This window comes from Ixodes scapularis, unplaced genomic scaffold (assembly GCF_016920785.2).
Source record: "Ixodes scapularis isolate PalLabHiFi unplaced genomic scaffold, ASM1692078v2 PGA_scaffold0__279_contigs__length_252992795, whole genome shotgun sequence".
Classification (NCBI taxonomy): Eukaryota; Metazoa; Arthropoda; class Arachnida; order Ixodida; family Ixodidae; genus Ixodes; species Ixodes scapularis.
In genome coordinates, this window is record NW_024609835.1 from 249142165 (window position 1) to 249159780 (window position 17616).

General features: G+C 47.3%; 1 protein-coding gene across 3 annotated transcripts in view; it reads left to right on the plus strand.

Annotated features, from left to right (window-relative positions):
* Nucleotides 1-17616, plus strand: part of LOC8031122 (tight junction protein ZO-1) — a 183789-nt gene that overhangs the window by 119275 nt on the left and 46898 nt on the right. For all 3 annotated transcript variants that reach the window (XM_040210366.3, XM_040210365.3, XM_040210367.3), the window contains exons 12-20: nucleotides 780-933; nucleotides 4515-4617; nucleotides 5600-5648; nucleotides 6126-6296; nucleotides 9715-9857; nucleotides 11906-11953; nucleotides 12053-12148; nucleotides 13598-13686; nucleotides 15864-16077. In XM_040210366.3, the coding sequence (XP_040066300.2) occupies nucleotides 780-933; nucleotides 4515-4617; nucleotides 5600-5648; nucleotides 6126-6296; nucleotides 9715-9857; nucleotides 11906-11953; nucleotides 12053-12148; nucleotides 13598-13686; nucleotides 15864-16077 (1067 nt within the window). The remainder of the gene's footprint in view (nucleotides 1-779; nucleotides 934-4514; nucleotides 4618-5599; nucleotides 5649-6125; nucleotides 6297-9714; nucleotides 9858-11905; nucleotides 11954-12052; nucleotides 12149-13597; nucleotides 13687-15863; nucleotides 16078-17616) is intronic.

Here is a 17616-nt window from a genome sequence, read left to right on the forward strand (position 1 = left end):
AACACATTCTTTTTTTTTTTAAACTAATCGGTGTATGGCTCATTATGATTCTCTAAACTGTAGCCAATATGCTGCTAAAAATGAAGGAAAGGTTAAAATAATGTCTGGAAAAAGTTTCTGAATTTTAGTTGTCGAACTTGTAACTTATGCACGTGCAAGTACATAAATTATAAACATTTGCGGCTATATCAGATCATCCTATGCATTGAAAGAAATTCTAAATGTACAAAGTGTGGTTTATACCCAGCACTATTACTTCTGTAAGTTACACCGCTCCGTCTTTTGTTTCGTCTGTCGGCAACATAGCTCGTGCGGCACCGGTGGCATTCAGAGAGGCTGCTGCACGCAGTAGTGCACATTCGGGGCCTCGGAGACGGAAACATCACCGTCGGAGCTCAAATCGGACGATAGGATGCCGTCCACAATCCTCGCTGCTGCTGCCACGCAAAAGACAAGCGGCAGAAGCGGTTAAATGATGCGATCGAGGGCATCTTTGTAGAAGTCCTGGATGTCAGCTGGACATCACATTTGACCGGTGCCACTGCCGCGCGGAAGTTTGTTTTCCGACAGCTCCCGAGCTGGTTAGAAAGTGCGAAACAAAATCAAAATCTCAACAATAATCCTTCGTACGTCTTCGAGAGAGTGCGAGGCGTTTTCGCTCGTACAATTTCAATTTGGGCAGCGTGCGGTAGCCGTCGATTACGGGGAATGGACAACCTACGGGCACGGTGCGGAAAGAGTTGATGGGATCTCTGATGGGCCCTCTTTCCCCTGTCCAGGTGCGACCCCCGCTACGTGAGCTTCCAGAAGGAGGGGGGCAGTGTGGGCATCCGGCTGACAGGGGGCAACCGGGTGGGCATCTTTGTCACGGCCGTGCAGCCGGGCAGCCCTGCCTCTCTTCAAGGCCTGCAGGCGGGGGACAAGATCCTTAAGGTGCCGTCCTCTTTGCCGCTCCCATAATCTCCTGTCCAAACACGACTTTTGCTAGGCACCCTACAAAAGGAAATCCAGTGGCCTTGTTATCAGGAAGCATTGGGTCACTTCACCCTTTCCTGTAAGAGTTAAGAAGCGTCAAACTCCGGGCTGCCTATCTTAAGGCATTACTAAGATGTAGAGATGCTGCAAACTTTTTCTTTTTTCGAACCAAGGGGTTCAGAGGGTTCGAAAATCTTTCAAAATGTCAAACGTATCCCGTAAAAAAATTGGGCGATTTCAAACTTTTGAATTTTTGGCGCTGGAACGTTCAACTGTTTCGGAACTTGCAAACTTTTTGTGCTAAGAAAATAGATGATTTTCAAACTTCCAAACTCGCTAAGTTCAAAAGTTTGATGAACTTTGAACTTCTGAACAAAAGTTCAACAAACTTCCGACCAAGTTTATCTCCGGAGGTTTAGAGCAACTAGGGTATTATAAATAATGCGAGATAGGAATGTGTGTGGAGTGAAGTAAAGACTATGCTTTGGGCGGCCTCGTCCTTGTGCCTTCTAACTTTTTCATCCGGCTTTGGCACGGACTCCGCACACGACTCTGTAGTTTGCCTCAAGGTGACCGGTGGACCGAAGGATTCCTGATCTGCGAGCTTAAAATTCGACCGAGGCACTTTGCGGAGGCGTCCTTTATATAGTTATAATGGACTTCTTCCATAACCGACGCGCCCCATCGCGGCGAAATACGACGCAGTGCACTCTGGGAACTAGTTGGCCACTCAGTTTCGGTTTCGACTGAGCAGCTCCATCTCATGCTATCGCGCCGCGACCGAACGCGCTGCTTGCGTTTTCGATTATCTGACTTTTCACGAACGTACATTACACTCATTTTGGGGCGATACAAAATGAACACCGGGGCACTTTCCTTGGTTCCGGAAACACCGGATATTATGAGTGCGTATGCAAATGTAGTAAGACGTGGCTTAGTCACCTCACCTTTGAGTTCAATTTCAATAATCAAGTCTAGTAACAGTGAACAACAACTGAAATTTGGTCACCTGGAGCCTTACACGTATTTTGTTTGCCAAACGTCCGCTTCTTGTTACTTCATTGGGCGAAAAGCAAGCCGCATCCTCACAGGAGTATCAAATAAAGTTGAGCCCAGCGTTGACGCATAAACTTTTAAGGAAACGCAATAAATTCGACCTCACTACTGCACCAAAGTTACTATGTTATCTTCCTCGTGTCATCATGTATCTCCCACTCAAATTTTATGCTGATAGAAGATTAAGTTTTCGCAAACGCTGAGATCGGCTAGCTACGACGGAGGCCCTAACAAGCGTCCCTACTCCTCGCTAAGCCTTTTTGGACGAGCTTTTACTGACGCCCAAGATCTGTGCATGACCGGTGTGTCTGAAATTATCTCGGCATACTCAGGCAGGAAGAAAGCAAGCACATAACAAATATTATGGCCATTAGCAACCATCAAATGCACTTTGAATAATTTCGTTCGTTTGGCGCACCGCATAGGGGTTCATGGCCGTCCGGCATACTTCAGGTGAACGGTGCGACGTTTTTCACACAAGTGCTCGACTTTTGCTTTCTTAAAACGGTTTGTATGTGCGAATTTGCGTATACGATTGCAGGATAACGTTATGCGCATACGCGATGTTGAATATTAATAAAATGCAAGTGGGTGGGGACTTCGTTTCGTGCAGTGCTGCGGGTCAGTACAGATAAGAGATAAGAATTGAGCTTTTCAATGGCGCCTCCGGGTTTTACCTCACGTACTCAAGCGTATTAAGAAAACAGTAATTGCAAAGAGTAATATTTCGTCTTGGACGCACAAAACAAACAAACTTCCTGATCAACAACACTAATGTAAAGTCGCGAGCTCGATGTGTGCATACTTATTGGTTGCTGCAGCTTGTTAATTCGTACACAAGCAAGACCCCCGAGCTTCACAGCGTCGACATTCCCGGCACTGGCTGGTCCACATACCTCGAAACGCTAACAGAAAGGCTCAAGTACAAAAATACAACAAGCGTGTGTTAAGACAAGCTATACGTCTCGCGCTTGTGCTAAAGCTTCGAGGTCTGGCCATTTAGGTTAGTTTAGAGACCACAAATGACGCTCTCGGGACCGGAAAACGACGACGTGTCGACGTGTCGATCGAAACCGAAACCCTGCCACCCTCCTCCCTGGCCAACTAGTTCCCAGAGTGCAACGTGCGCCGTGTTGCATGCAGGGCTTTATGGAAGTAGTGTATTAGAAACCAGCACACAGGTCGACAGCCACTGTGCACAGGTCTACCTGTGCGCTGGCTCAAAATTGTGCCTTACCAACTCGCCCAATCTGCAGTATTGTTTCTGAACGCATGTCCCCTGATTTTCTCGAGTGAGCAACTAGTCGGGTAAAAGGAGAGCGCAGTGCCGATGCGCTGCAGTGAATGCAAAATTGGCGCTTACTCCATTATCATTGGGAGCTGCCCACATTTTAGAGTAACCAATATCTTCCTTAATGAAAGATGAAAAGTTTAAGATAGCAGCATGTGGCAAGTTCGACAACAACCGGTTGTGACCCGATTGGCGGTATTTTCGGGGGTCGGGCAACCTCAGAACGCAACCTCTGGTTGCGTTCTCCTTAACTTTGACTTGTGTCAGGTGCTGTGCCTGTGTCCAGTGTTTTCTCCATACTACGTGTCATCCCACCGAAAATAAATGCCCAGACAAACTAAAGACTTTCAAGAAGCCTGGATACCTTTATGTGCATGCCTTGTCTCGTGGTATGCTTCATTGTCTCATGCCAGCATCACATTTAAGCGAAGTTTGATCGGATTGCTGCTAATTTTCAAAGATAGGAAGCACATTCACCAGACCGCGCACGTTACGCTGCCATAACTTAAGTTCGGAGGAGGCAGGCGGCAGTACACAAGACGGTTCGTGCCGTCTCGTGCTCCGTGCGCGCAGAGCTCCAGTGTGGTTGCCCCATGTACGTGAAGACTGGAGCTCCCTCAATGCATTGCGCTCTCCTGTGGCGTAACAAATCTTGCTGGTGAGATCAATCTATCGCTGCAGGTGGCGACATCCCGGTCCCACTTGGTCCCACCGCATAGATTAGGGCCCCTGCTCTTTACTCGACATATTCGGCTTCTCAGCATTGCACATCACGATCCTGTGATTTTGACTCGGACTCTACGACCTTTTGTGCCTTACGGTCACCTCATTACCCCGAAAGAAGGAATTTGAGAACTTCACGGTGCATGGGGACTCCCGCAAAAGATTCTATTGAGCATGGCACGTCACGTAGGGAAAAGATAAAGACAAGGATGCCGAGAGATAATGATGCATGTGAAGCCTTTGCGCAGTCCCGTAAGCACACATTAGAGTGAACACCGTGGAAAACAACACCTAAAATCTGAATTGGGCCATTGCGACTCCGATGGAATCTGGCGGAATGCGTTATACCGTCTGGTTCTTGGAGCGATATTGTCTCCACTTTGGCCACTGGTTGAGTGCTCTTTCGCGGGTGACACCATCCGTGTTCCTGCATGTGGGCGACGGCCTATCTCCGGCCTCTTCCTCCCAGGTGAACAACCTTGACACGCGCGGTATGACCCGCGAGGAAGCGGTACTGCTGCTGCTCAACCTCCAGGACCAGGTGCACCTGGTGGCACAGTACTGCAGGGACGGTGAGTACGCACCCCGCTGTCAGGCGTTTTTTTAGAACGCAGCTCTTAGGGGTCCGTTTCCGGCTTGAGTGGCGTCGGCGTAACCGCGAGGTCACGTGACCCCCCCTTCCTTTGAGCTCACATGACCCCCCCCCCCCCCCCCCCCCCCCCCGAGGTCACGTGACCCCCTCCCCCCTGAGGTCAGGTGACCCCCCCCTCGAAGGAGATTGAAGAATGAGGGGAGGAGGAGGAGAAGGAGGGGGAGGGGTACACCCTCCCCTCAATACCCTTCCCTCCTCCTCCTCAAGAGCTGCGCTCTAATTCGGCGTTACAGGGAGTCGTAAACGGCCTTGACTTTTTAATGCAGGATGTGTTTGTACGACCATTTCTACGGAAAACTAACGCACGACCACCGTGCTCCGCCCTTACACGTAGGTTAAGGCGACATAAAGCGTATAGGTGCCGTGAAGTCATTATTAGAACGGGAGTACAAGAACGTTCCCGAGGGAGAATGAACTCTGGCCCGAATGATTTCCAGCCATTTGCTGTAAGCGGCCGAGCTAAGCGGAGCAGGTTGGTGGAAACAGTGAACAGTTGGTTTATAAAATCAAAATATTATGCTAGCTCGATCACTTCCACAAACACCGGGGGGACACTGGATGCATTAAGCTAGCACACGCGGGAAGTGTGTGGTTGCACTAGCCTCGCACACACCGGCCAACGCCCGTCGCACGCAGACAGCATGCGCAACACACGCACTTCGTGTTGATGGTAGCTCAGCGTGTTCTGTGTCCCCCAGTCCTCGTCGGCACGATCAAACTAGCGTAAATTTCTTCTTTCTCGATTGGGTAAACTGTCGGGAAGTGCGTCGAGCTTCTTTTAGGCAGTTTGGTTCGACCAGGGCTGCGCAAGGAGATTAGAAAGAGCCCTTTTATGGGAAATGCAGTTGGCTAAAGCGTCCACTGCCCAGAGCTCTGTGAAAGTGCTGCCTTTGTCTTTGCAGAATACGACGAAATAGTGGCCAGCCAGAAAGGCGATTCCTTCTACATCAGGTGAGTCGAGGCCACTGTCGGACCGGCCGGTGGGGTGTTGTGCCAGTCAACTGAGCAGTGGTGCTGCACTGGGGATGTTTAAGGGCTCCAGCCTTCCCTTTGGGGCTGTGGGTGTTGAGGGTCCAACTTGGCTTTAACTTGGGAAGGGGCTAGCAAAGGGCAGTTTTTGAGTAGTTAGTACGAGGACAAGCTTGCCTACTGACCTCCACGATACATGCAGACGAGACTGGGTGACTCCCTTTGGTACGAACTGTAAGGTGTACTACTGTTCTTTGCTTCAGAAGCTACTCGCCGCTGCAACGGTATCAGCGGCGATGGGAGCTGTGTTGCGACCATTGGCAATTCGTTGCTCGTAGCGTTGCCCCTTTTCCTTTCTCGACCTTCGGGGCGTCTATTCCGAGAGTGTCTTTACCTCATCGTCTGTTTCTGTTGCATCTGTGTTTCTCGGCGTCCGACGGCTTTGTGTTCTCGTGCCAGGACGCACTTCAGCTACGAGTCTGGGGGCAAGGGGGAGCTGAGCTTCCATGTGGGGGAGGTGTTCCGGGTGGTGGACACCCTGCACAACGGCACCGTAGGCTCCTGGCTCGTCTTCCGCCTGGGCCGCAACCACCAGGAGATCCAGAAGGGGGTCATCCCCAACCGGGCCAGGTGGGCCCACCCTCGTCCCCGGACAAGTCTTTGCAGCACGGTCATGCGGAGACTGATAGCACTTTACTGGGATTGGGGATGCAAACAATGAAAATGAAACAGCTTAAAGAGATGCAGGGGCAAGCAAAAAGGGATACTAGACAAGGGTGCCGTCTCTTTGTATCCTTGTGTCGTCCTTCTACCATCCGATTCTTGTAACACCTACCGACTTCCCCAACTACTGTATTTACTCAAATACCGTATTTACTCGTATAATGAACACACTTTTTTTCTCAAAAAATTGATACATAAATGGGGGGTGCATTCATTACGCAGGGTAAAATTTTTGCATTTACACACTTGCGCAAATGTCATTTTAGGTGCCAGTATGACATGGCAGAGTACTGTGGTACGTCTCCACTGACAGAGGCGCACCCATGGCTGGTCTTGGGCGCGCCACAGGAAACATGCTGTATAAATTGCGAACCTTTTTAGGGCGCTTTTGGCATGCCTTTTGCCGAAGAAAAAGCGCCCTGCGAAGCCCACTCGGCATGAAGAGTGACACAACCATTCTTAGTCTTAACCACTTTCACGATATCACTGTCCGAAAGCGGATCACAGATGATGGCGTGTTTGTTCACATCAATGCATCCGATGGACGAAGCACGTCCGGGGCTGGGAAATTCCTCGACCCCAGCTTCGCTAGGCGTGCGCGCCACTCGGTTTCACAGTCGATCACTTCTGCAACCACGCAATTCCATCCATTAAGAGAGTGGCTTGGCTTGACTTGGCCTGGCCGCATGGCGGAAAAAGAAAATTGGCTTCAAAACTCGTGGAGCCGAAAATTAAAAATCCGTTCATTACGCGAGAAAAAGAAAAAAGTGAATATTGTTGCCCGTTTTAAAGGGGTAGGGAAACGAAATTTCAGCGCTCATTTTCTAGCTTTAATGTGTTGCATGTTGCACCCTAACCTCAAAAACACCAGTCTTTCGTTGAAAAGCACAAGAAAACTAATTTTAAAGCTAAATAAACTATCTTCAATGTGCACCTGGTGGATGCATGCGGAGCCTATTTGGGAGCGTTGTGGAATCTGCTACGTAGTCGTGACGTAGCAGATTCTTTCGGAGCAGCGCCGCTCTTTGGCATTTCAACGTTTTCCTTCTTATCTTTCCTCCTGAACTCACAAATCGCGCATTGTACCAAGCGGTCCAAGAAAACGGAACGGAAGGACTCCCCTATTTCTCGCACCCTCGTTCGTGCAACCGGAAACAGCCATTCTCCCCCTAGAAGATTAGCCCGTCTCTCAAAACTCGAACAAAAGTTGGTTTCCCCACCTCGTTCAGCCTTGAGCTGACAGTGTTGTGGAAGCTACGTGCTCCTTGGGCCAGCCACACGCTCGTCACCCCAGGGGTACTCCGAACGGCTCGGTTGTAACGCGCTCACGCTATTGACACCCACACAACGCTGACAACGCCACCAAGGGCAAAGCTCATAATCACGCCAGCCTTGCTACGTCACGAACGCGGGGTATCTTTTCTTTCTGTTTTTGTTTGCGCCGGATATCCCATGACGCATGGCGCTCTCCATTCGCTTCTCTTCGAGCGCTTGCTCGAGTGCACCGTTTGGAACGAAAAATATAGCCAATCGTTCAAAATACAAACGTGCGATTATCATTTACGGTTATTATCCGTCGTGCTTAACTCATTTACGAACGAAATCTGAATATTTCAATTTTTGTTTTCATACCCCTTTAAGGGGTGCGTTCATTATGCGAGTGCGTTCATCATGCGAGTAAATACAGTATAAGTCGACCACAAATATAGGTCGATACCTTTATATTATACTCGCCGAGAATAAAATAAAAAAATAACTAGAATATATGTCAACCTTTTTTTTTTTAAGGGGGGACACCACCTTAAAATTGTGATTTTTGAGAAAAAAGTTACCTGTCTTAATCTTTATGTATTCTGGTTTCACAACTCATGGTGTGCAAATTTTTACTGCAATATCTAAAATATTTACGCAGAAATAAAACATTTTCGGCGAGCTGTCAATGCAAAATCATTTGTTTTGCAAATGAGAAATTTCTTAACTGCTGTAGCTCCGCACTGGTAGTCCCTAGAATGATGATCATTATCTCGTTGAAAAGAGCATTGCTTTGCAGTTTCAGTACATTAACCAGTTTTGTTTGGGAGTAAACACTATTTTGGCAAGAACACCATAGAAGTCCAGCTTTCACGTGGAAGAGGCTATGCACATGGACAAGAATCGGAAAGCCTGTGCTCATTGAACGGAAAATTGAAGCTAAATCCAGCAATCGTATATAAAAAGTCACGTGGGTTTGTCTGCTTTGTTTTTCGATGATACTTCCCCCACCCACAATTGCACCACCACCAGTAAAATCAAAGGCAGTGGTCTGAAAACGGGAAATAGGCTTTTCTCTGTTTCACTTTTTTGCAGCAACTTTCGTCTTGGGAAATCTATCATTTCAATGAAGTGCAGAATTTATTCTACGCTGTGGATATTTCTGAACTGAAATTGAATGAGGAATGCGGTTAGATATATTTTTCAACATTTTAATGAACTTCTTATTGTTAAAAAGTAGGGTTTTGATGAGGAGAAAATGCCCCATTATGTGGAGCGTTTTTCACATTAACATTTTGCATAGAAAAAACACAGATTTTAGCCACATCCCCCATATGTTCTAGTTATGGCTGAAGCTTAGAAATTATTGAGCAGAACGTAAAGGCGCAAGTGAGCTGGTGTATATTAAACATTTTAGTAAAAAACCCGAGACTGCGGTAATGACAGAGGACGACAAGGAAGAGAAGGAGAATGTGTTTGAGACGTTCTCCTTCTCTTCCTTGTCGTCCTTTGTCATTACAGCAGTCTCGGGTTTTTCACTAAAATATTAGAAATTATCAATATTTTGCAGCAATTTTATACAATACATTTCCTTGCCAAGTGAGGTGACTTACATCAACTGCTGTATACCTACCCCCTGTAGCTTATCGGAAAATTGTCCTACAGAGGTGAAATGTCATGCAGTGCATTTAAACAACAAGGTGCATAGACTCTCAATATTTCAGGAATATTGAGCGACTCTTTTGAAGATCGACAATTGAAGGTGGTGCCACCCCTTATAGAACAAAGAAAGGTTTGGGCAAAACAAACAAACAAACCTTTATTTACAGTGCTCTCAGCTAAATCACAGCGCGGTGCCAGAAACTTTATCATCAGAACTTCCGGACATGTCATCGTCGTCGGAAGCTTCGTCAGCTTTGTAGACATCCTCACAAATAAATGTGAGTTTGCAAGGAATGAAAGCCGATTGCAAGAGCAACATCTGGCCAGCTTCTAGACTAGAGGTGCGGGCGGGGGTTTGTTGCGGCGCTATTCTTTTCTCAGACCTTCTGCGTGGTGCTCTCCAATGCTGCAGGGCAGAGGAGCTGTCCCAGGCACAGCAGAGCCAGGCCAAAAAGGAAGCGTCTGCCGAGAGCAGCCGGGGCAGCTTCTTCAAGCGCCGCAGTGCCCGCAGGGCCAAGGCGCTCTGCAAGGACCACTGGGAGGACGTCCTGTGCGGTGGGGGAGCCCCTCTTTTATGCGTCGAGGCGGGCCTTCAAGAGTCGGGGGAACGTGAAGAACGCCGGGCCTGTCTTTGTTGGTGGCCGGTGCTTTAGCACGTGTTCCATCTTCACAGAATGATCTCAAAAGCTTGCTTGGGTACTGGTTAATGTGCTCCTGCGATCGACAAGAAAAGGGGCACAGGCAAGGGGCACGGACTCTTTTTTTGTGCCGTCCCACAATCTCCTAGAGCGGTGACAATAGACGGGGCCAAAAGCGATGCCGGGAACAGCGTGCGTAGTACTGGCTGTAGCAGACGACGGAAGCAACCTTGGAGGCGACGGAGGATGCGCAGGCGAACGGGAGGGCAATCGAGCAACTGCGCTAAACTCTCTCTCTGGTGTCACATTGTAGATGCCCGGCGGGCAAGGAGAAGCGTTCGAGATGTGCCTATGATTTATTGTACGCTTCACAAGTGGCCTTTTGGGATGTCTGCAAAAAGTTCATTATGATGCAAAGAAAGATTGGATGACAGTTATAAAAAATGTTCCAGGAGGCCGTGGTTGTTGGGTTCATTGTCGGACCAATGGCAGTGAATCTGAGAACTGCTCTAGGATGTTAGCACATAAATCGGTGAGACGCTTGCCCTGGTGTCAATTGCAAGTGTTCATGGTACAGTTCTCATAAGCCTGTCTTGGAAGGGTCTTGCATTCAGACGCAGACACATTCTTTTTTTTTTATTTTGCGTTGAAACTTTGGGCCTATTATGCCGCACTTTATTGTGTCATTGGTACACTTTTTTTTTTATTTAGTAGTAATACCGTACTTACTTGATTCGAATGCGCACCTTTTTTTGAGTAAAGTATACCGTATTTTCCCGACTATAAGTCGCACCCTTGCATACGTTGCACGTCCGTATATTGCACAGTTTTCACTGAAAAGTTGGAATATAAGTTGCACCATTTGTACAAGTCGCACCTCTTTACACGGTTCATGTGACGAGGTTTTTCATAGCGAAATCGTATTTGCGTGCCATCGGCTAAATCGCAAGTACCGTTTGCCGCGCAACTTTGATGTTTTGACTCTTAAGAAATTTCCACAGCACGGCACTCTCTGGGGGAAGTGGAATGATTTGGAGCAAAAGGATGTAAAACGCACAAAATGAGAAGGTTATCTGCTTTATTCGAGCGTACGTATGCCGAGCAAGCAGAAGTTTTAACGTGCCAGACGCTCGTGAACCAAGCTTTAGACCACAGGCCTACCCTAGGCCAAGTCACGGAAGCGACACGAGCCTCAACACGCAGGTGGATGGATAAATTTGGACACACTTCTTTCGGTACCACTAAAAGGTCAGCTAGCCACAATCCTCCCGTTTACATGTAGCAACACGTCTGGAGTTTGGCAGATAAAAACTGCTCATCAAACGAAAACTAAGAAAGATGCGAGAAAATTTTCTGCAATGTGCCTTACCTTTCAGTGTTACTGGAGGCGAGGCAAAAGAATGTACAGAACCATGGCTGAATTAGTCAACGTCGATCACATGCTGTGGAAGTTTTGTTCTCACTGTCTTGCCTATCTACATTGAGCCGCTACGGGGAAACCATAAAAATTCTTGCTTTCCGAGTTGGTTATAAAAAGTGTAGTAGAGTGCGGCGACAGGCAGTGCCTCCTGGAAGGGGCAACACCAACCATGGCTACGTAGTTACAGTGCTTTACAAAATGTAGAGGAAATCATGAAATACCTGCTTCGCATGTGTAGTCATCCATATAACAAATGATAACTTTATCTTGCATCATATGTAGACAAACTTCTGTTAATTACAACATTTGGTAATTCTATGGAAATTCGTGACTTCCTGGACTTTGTTTTAATGAGAGTCTACTGTAAAAACCCAGATTGAGAGCCCGTGTTCCAGAACATAAATGCAGCCAACAACAGCTTTGGGAGGCCCTCGTCGTTTAGCATTGAGAAATAGTGTCTTGTTGAAGTTTTCTCAGAAGTTTATCAGTCTATTGCTTTTGGGGTTAGCATGCTTTAGCATGACTCGATGTGTCCCGTGTTGCAGACGGCCTGTCCAAGTTCCCCGCCTACGAGAGGGTCACCCTCAAACACCGTAAGTCTGTGTTCATTGCCTTTTATTGCAACCTGCGTTTAGAAGTGCCGCGAGAAAGAATCTTGTGCACAGTGTGCGTTGGTCGCATTTTCTCTTCAGCCGGTTTCATCCGTCCCGTGGTGCTGTTTGGCCCAATGGCAGACGTGGCTAGGGACAAGCTGCTGAGGGACTATCCGGACAAGTATGCCTCGCCACGTGAGTTCTCCCTTCAGAGATCGCAAGGTGCCGCTGCACCTGTTTGAGCCTTTGCATTAGCAACACTGCCATACTGCATGCTAGTTCTTTTTTTTTATAATTTGTTTTCTGCAGTTTCGTCTCTTTTGCATGAATCAATTTACATTCACGAAGCTGCGTGTTTGTGTTTAGTGGCTTGTTACAGTCCGACGTCAAAAGAAAGAAAAAATTGCGTGGATGATCACGCGACATGATGGGAATGGACAGCTTCGGCTGGTGGGAAATTGAGATTATACTGCGTCGTGATTGACCGGAAATTTCGGAGGTTTTGCATCATGCTGCGTCTCGCGTAAACCACAACCGATCGCACGCAGAACAGCTACCACTAAACACATTCATGCGGATGCGTTGCACAAATTGCTTGGTCACAAAAGTATGTCTATTTTTCGCTCGGTAATATTCTCTTCAATGTGCCACTTTACATTCACGTGCAGCATGATCTTAACGTCGAATACATTCTATCCTAATACCCAGGGTGAGACCATTGGCGCCTACGTATCGACGACTTTCTTCCCTCACGAGCGCACTTATGCCGTCGAGCAGTCACTGCTTGCTCCGGCATATGCCACCCCATTCTTGCGCGCAAAGGCTTAGAGCGCCGAGGGAACGGGCGACCGAAGGCAAGAAAGAGCAGGTCAACCGCGACGATTATCAGCGTAGTCGCCCTCTCCTGGTATCAAAACCACCTACGATAAACTCAAGCATGCTCCCTTTGTTTTCGGCAACACGACACTTGCCCCGTACGACAGGCCCAGTGCAGTTGACGCTGTGAAAGATACCTTTGGGCAGTTAGAGATTTAGCTAGCTCTCCGTGGACCCTTCAATTGTTGCAACTCAGATGGACAACAAATTAGGCTATATTGCCCTAGCCTAATTTATTGCTCGGTTTTCAAATGGTTGCGGCTCGTTTGAAATGGCCACACCTGCCGGTCCTCCGTCGGAAGGTCTTGCCACGTCCTGGAGGCGCAGCTCCCTGATTACATGCTGCAACTGTTGATTGCGGCATTATGAGTGTTATTAGTTTATTTGCAGCATTTTTCTGACTCTTACATTGAAAAGCAAAATGTTAAGCTAATTCTTCACTCTCATCCCTCACACTTCTGTTAAATAGAACCGCCTTTCCCACCAGCAACCATCCAAGACCAAGCTACTTGCAGAGATGCTCTTTCTAACTTTTTGTTTTGAACCCTGATTGTGTTTTTTTTTTTGTATCAATATGTTTTTTGCTTTTTTTTTTTTTTTTACCACTTTCCTGTTTAATGTCTCACAATCTTAAGGGTAAATGAATAAATAGTACTCCCTGTTTTGTTCTTCGGGCGGGGGGGGGGGGGGGGGTGTTGCTTGGGTGGTCTGGTCTGGAGCGTGCGAACATGGATGTTTTCTTACGTTCCGGGGCGTCTGTGTGCACAGAGCTGGACGGCCACCTGGAGGAGCTTCCCAAGAGCCAGAAGGCGTCGGGCATCATCCGGCTCAGTGCCATCAAGGAGATTATAGACAAGGTCAGCCTTCTCTCCTTTTTGGAGGCACTGTTTGGGACCACAGCCACTCGCCGGACATATTCTACAAACTCAAACTTCCTTTCTCGGCGCGAACGGCAAACTCCACAAGCAGTTGCAATTTTGCTTCCCGATGCATGTGAATGCATAGAGAAAACTGTAAAATTGCGTTAATTCGACCTCGCTTAATTCAATTTTTCGTTTAATTCGGTTGCATTTAAAAGTTCTGGCGTAAACGGCAACAGGCGTACCCGGCAACAAAGCATTGCCGATACTTCCAATAAAAGTGAGTCCGGCTCAAGCTGTTCTTCCGCATTTTCTTTTGATTCAATCTTTGGATAATTCGTCCAAAATGTTGATGTCCCGCCGGGGTCGAAATAATAAGGGTCTGCTGTAAAAAAGAAACACACGTTTTGCTTCACTGTTGGACAATGTAACATGTGAAAAGGGTTTTTCGCAACAGAAATGGTTCATAAAACTCTTGAGTTAGCTTGGTGCAAGTGCAGAGGTGCTGTTTTAAGCCGAGTATCGGCGCTGATTCGAGCAACTTAACGAGCAGCGAGCACCGTCACGTCTCAGTGCTGCCGTGCCACGCAAAACCACCATTCAGCTGGCTAGCTTTCAATTAAGCTGTTCACTTATAGATTTAAACAAGGTTTCACGAATGTTGGCCAGAGTTTTAGGTTGTTTTTATCTACCGCAATGTTTACATTTCTTTTACTCATCAGCAGTTAAAGTGATACTGACGGGGTATTTATACTCGCCAAGGTTTTTATTTGTACATGACAAGTGAGACCCCCAACTACCCAGACCACAATTTGCGGCTCGAAATTCATTTTTTTTCCGCTCGAGAACCGCCGATTGGGAACTGGCCAGTTTGAGTCACGCTTACTCTCTTCTCCATGGTCACGTGCCATTTTCTATGGTTTAGTCGTGGATAATTGAAAGCACATGCTCAATACTAAATATAGAGAAAAAAATATGATACTCATTTTTTGTAACTTCTAAAAAACTGCAAATACATTGATTGAGAAAAAAAAAAAAGTTGCACGGCCACGTGACTTTTGGTAACTTTCTCCTCTTCTATATTTCTTCTTTCTGCCCAGTCCAGTTTCTGTTTCGAGCGGTTGCATTTCTTACTTTATTGAAAATATATGTGACGCTTTAGCAAAATATTGCTTGGGTAGTCTTCTGACAGCATAATAAATTGCCTGGCAAAAAATAAAAAAATGTTTATTGAGAGTATCCTTTTAAAATGAATTCACGAGGTGGAGAAGCGTAGCAGGAAGCAAGCTAATTTAAGCTCCTTTGACTGTCAGCTAGTGTCAATTTAGAGCACTTACATCGCAGTCTTTCATTGGCTTCCAACACCTAACCAATCCCGTTCTATTTTTGCACGAAAATGCTCGGTTGACATTTGTGAATCTCAATCAAAAGTAAGATTGGTTGTATGAATGCCTTGACAGCGAGAGCATAATCTCCTTTGTTGCAATTTCTGTCTCCCGCATAGACGGGCAAAGGGTCGGTCTAGTACAACTGCTAACCCAAGCCTTTAACTTGCATCATGCTGTAGTGGGTACAGATGTATGTTGGCACTAATCAGTTCGAGTGCATTGTAAGTATTCTTACTTAAATTTGAAAGAAATAAAATCGCAAAAGACGAGCACGGACGACCGTTCTCTTTCAGTTGGAAACGGCGTTTAATCTTGCACTCTGAAGTTTAGTGCAGTAACCCGGATGCAAGATGCAGAAAGTTTCTTTTGTCTGGGTCGCAGCACCAAATTTCTGTATCCAAAATTAAATGTTGCTCGTAACCAAAAGAGAGTGGTTGTCTGGGTTGGTCCTTCAGTTTTGTTTATTCTTTCAAGTTTGCCAGTACTATGCCCATTCACACCGAAATCAGCGAAAAGGGAGCGGGCCTGGTACCTGCGGTGGCCGGGTCTGCAATGCGAGCCTCTGTTTCGTGAGCTACCGAGCCACACGCTCGGAGGCTGCGAAACATAGGAAAACATTTAAGGAAAGATTTATATAGGGTATTTACAAAGAAGAGTCAGGGTTTGGTGAGTACTTTGTTGTCTTCTGCCGACCGTTGCTTGTGCCCAACTGCTTCTCGGCCAAGCGCGGGCAAGTGCGCCTCTTGAACGCGTATTCAACGGACGTGTGGCCGCCCCCCCGTGCAGAGCAAGCACGCCCTGCTGGACATCACCCCGAGCGCCGTGGACCGTCTCAACTATGCCCAGTTCTACCCCGTGGTGGTGTTCATGCGGGCGGAGAGCAAGCACACGGTCAAGGAGCTGCGGTCGCGGCTGGCACGCACCCCGCACCACAAGAGCGCCCGCAAGCTTTACGACCGGGCACTCAAGCTGGAACGCCTCTGGGGACACATCTTCACCTGTGAGCAACCCCCTCCTCTCTCTTCGGCATCGCTCGCCACTTTGGTGGAGGAGCCCTGCTCGAAGGCACCCGTACAAATACTTTGCAAACTCACTCCCAGAAGGGAACTCCCTAAAATATTTTTAACGCAGAATGTGCATAAGGGCCGGGAAGGTGTGACGAAACACGGTGTAAACCGTCACGAAATGTCTAACACATACTTTAGAGTACAAACTGTAAAAGGAGTGGTGAATTGAGAAGAAAGAAAGAAATTCGAAACGCCCCTGCAGGAATCAAACTTGCGACCCCGTAAGTGCGAGCTCGAGTTTCTACCGCCGCACTAATTAGTAAGCAGAGGCAAAGCTCCTGGCTTTGTCTCAACCACGCTTGTATACACTAACTCTTTGAACACAAACGCTGGACACTGGTGTTTGGCATTTCGGCGTTTGCCTTGGAACAATTTATGGAAAGAAACAAAAGAAATCTAAGACATGCCCACGGTCATGTACAAAACAGACGGAGTTTGGAATAGAAAAAAACAGGCTATGTGGTCGCCGACCGATTTTGGGACGCCGATAATTCGGACTTGTTCAATATTTCGGACCTAAAGGAGGAGCTATGACCTACCCATTAGAAATAGGTCATATTCACGACCGATGTTTCAGACAGCTTCAGGTCCGAAAGTTTGATTTCTCGGACAAAATTGTCGCGAGCGATCGGCGGGAAACACCACCGAAAAGCCACCATTTTAGATTCTATGTTGACTGCACATGTCTTGGCTTGGTTCGGCAGCGCTACTCGAGTACCACTAAGTCTTTTTGCTGGGTGACGCAATGCTACGTCATTATCATCATCATTATTACCAAATGGCTTCGTTCATTTGTCTTTCTGCAATCGTGAACTTCTGCTCCTCATTCCGTCTCAGTGAATCAGTGTTTTTGGACTACGCTGGCTCGGACGTCATGGCTCCTCCCCATCTGTTCTTCCACCACCGCGAAGTGTCGCTAAGAAGCGCGGAAAGTGCTCGACCATAATGCTAGAGAACAAGGCAGCGATTTTCAAGCTAATAGAAAGTGGCCGAACGCAAGCGGAAACGTAACTGCGAGGCATTATTAAGGCATTTTTAAGCCCGCTTAAACGTAATAATGGCAAGTTTCTTGATCTTCCAATTTTTTAGATTACTCTGATATTCGGGTGTTTTTCCGGTTTCTACGAAGTCCGCCAAATCAATTGGCGACCGTAACAAAAACAAAAAAATTAGAGTGCATTTACCCTATTGCGTTGCGCGTGTTACAATGACAACAGCTCGCCACTCGCGTCACTCGCTATCGTTAGGGGTTTCAGTACTAGGATACTAGTACTAAAACAATTAGTTTTACCTTCGATAACGATACCATCCGCATGCAAAGGCGTCGGTGGAGTATCGGGTATCGTTGTTCTAAGTTTCCGCAATGATCCGCTAAAAATCCTTACTGTGGCTCGACGAGCGCCGCAGACAAGAGGCATCTGCCTCGGCGTTGCTGCCCGCTAGTGTCACACTCGTTGCGAGACTTCGCAAGA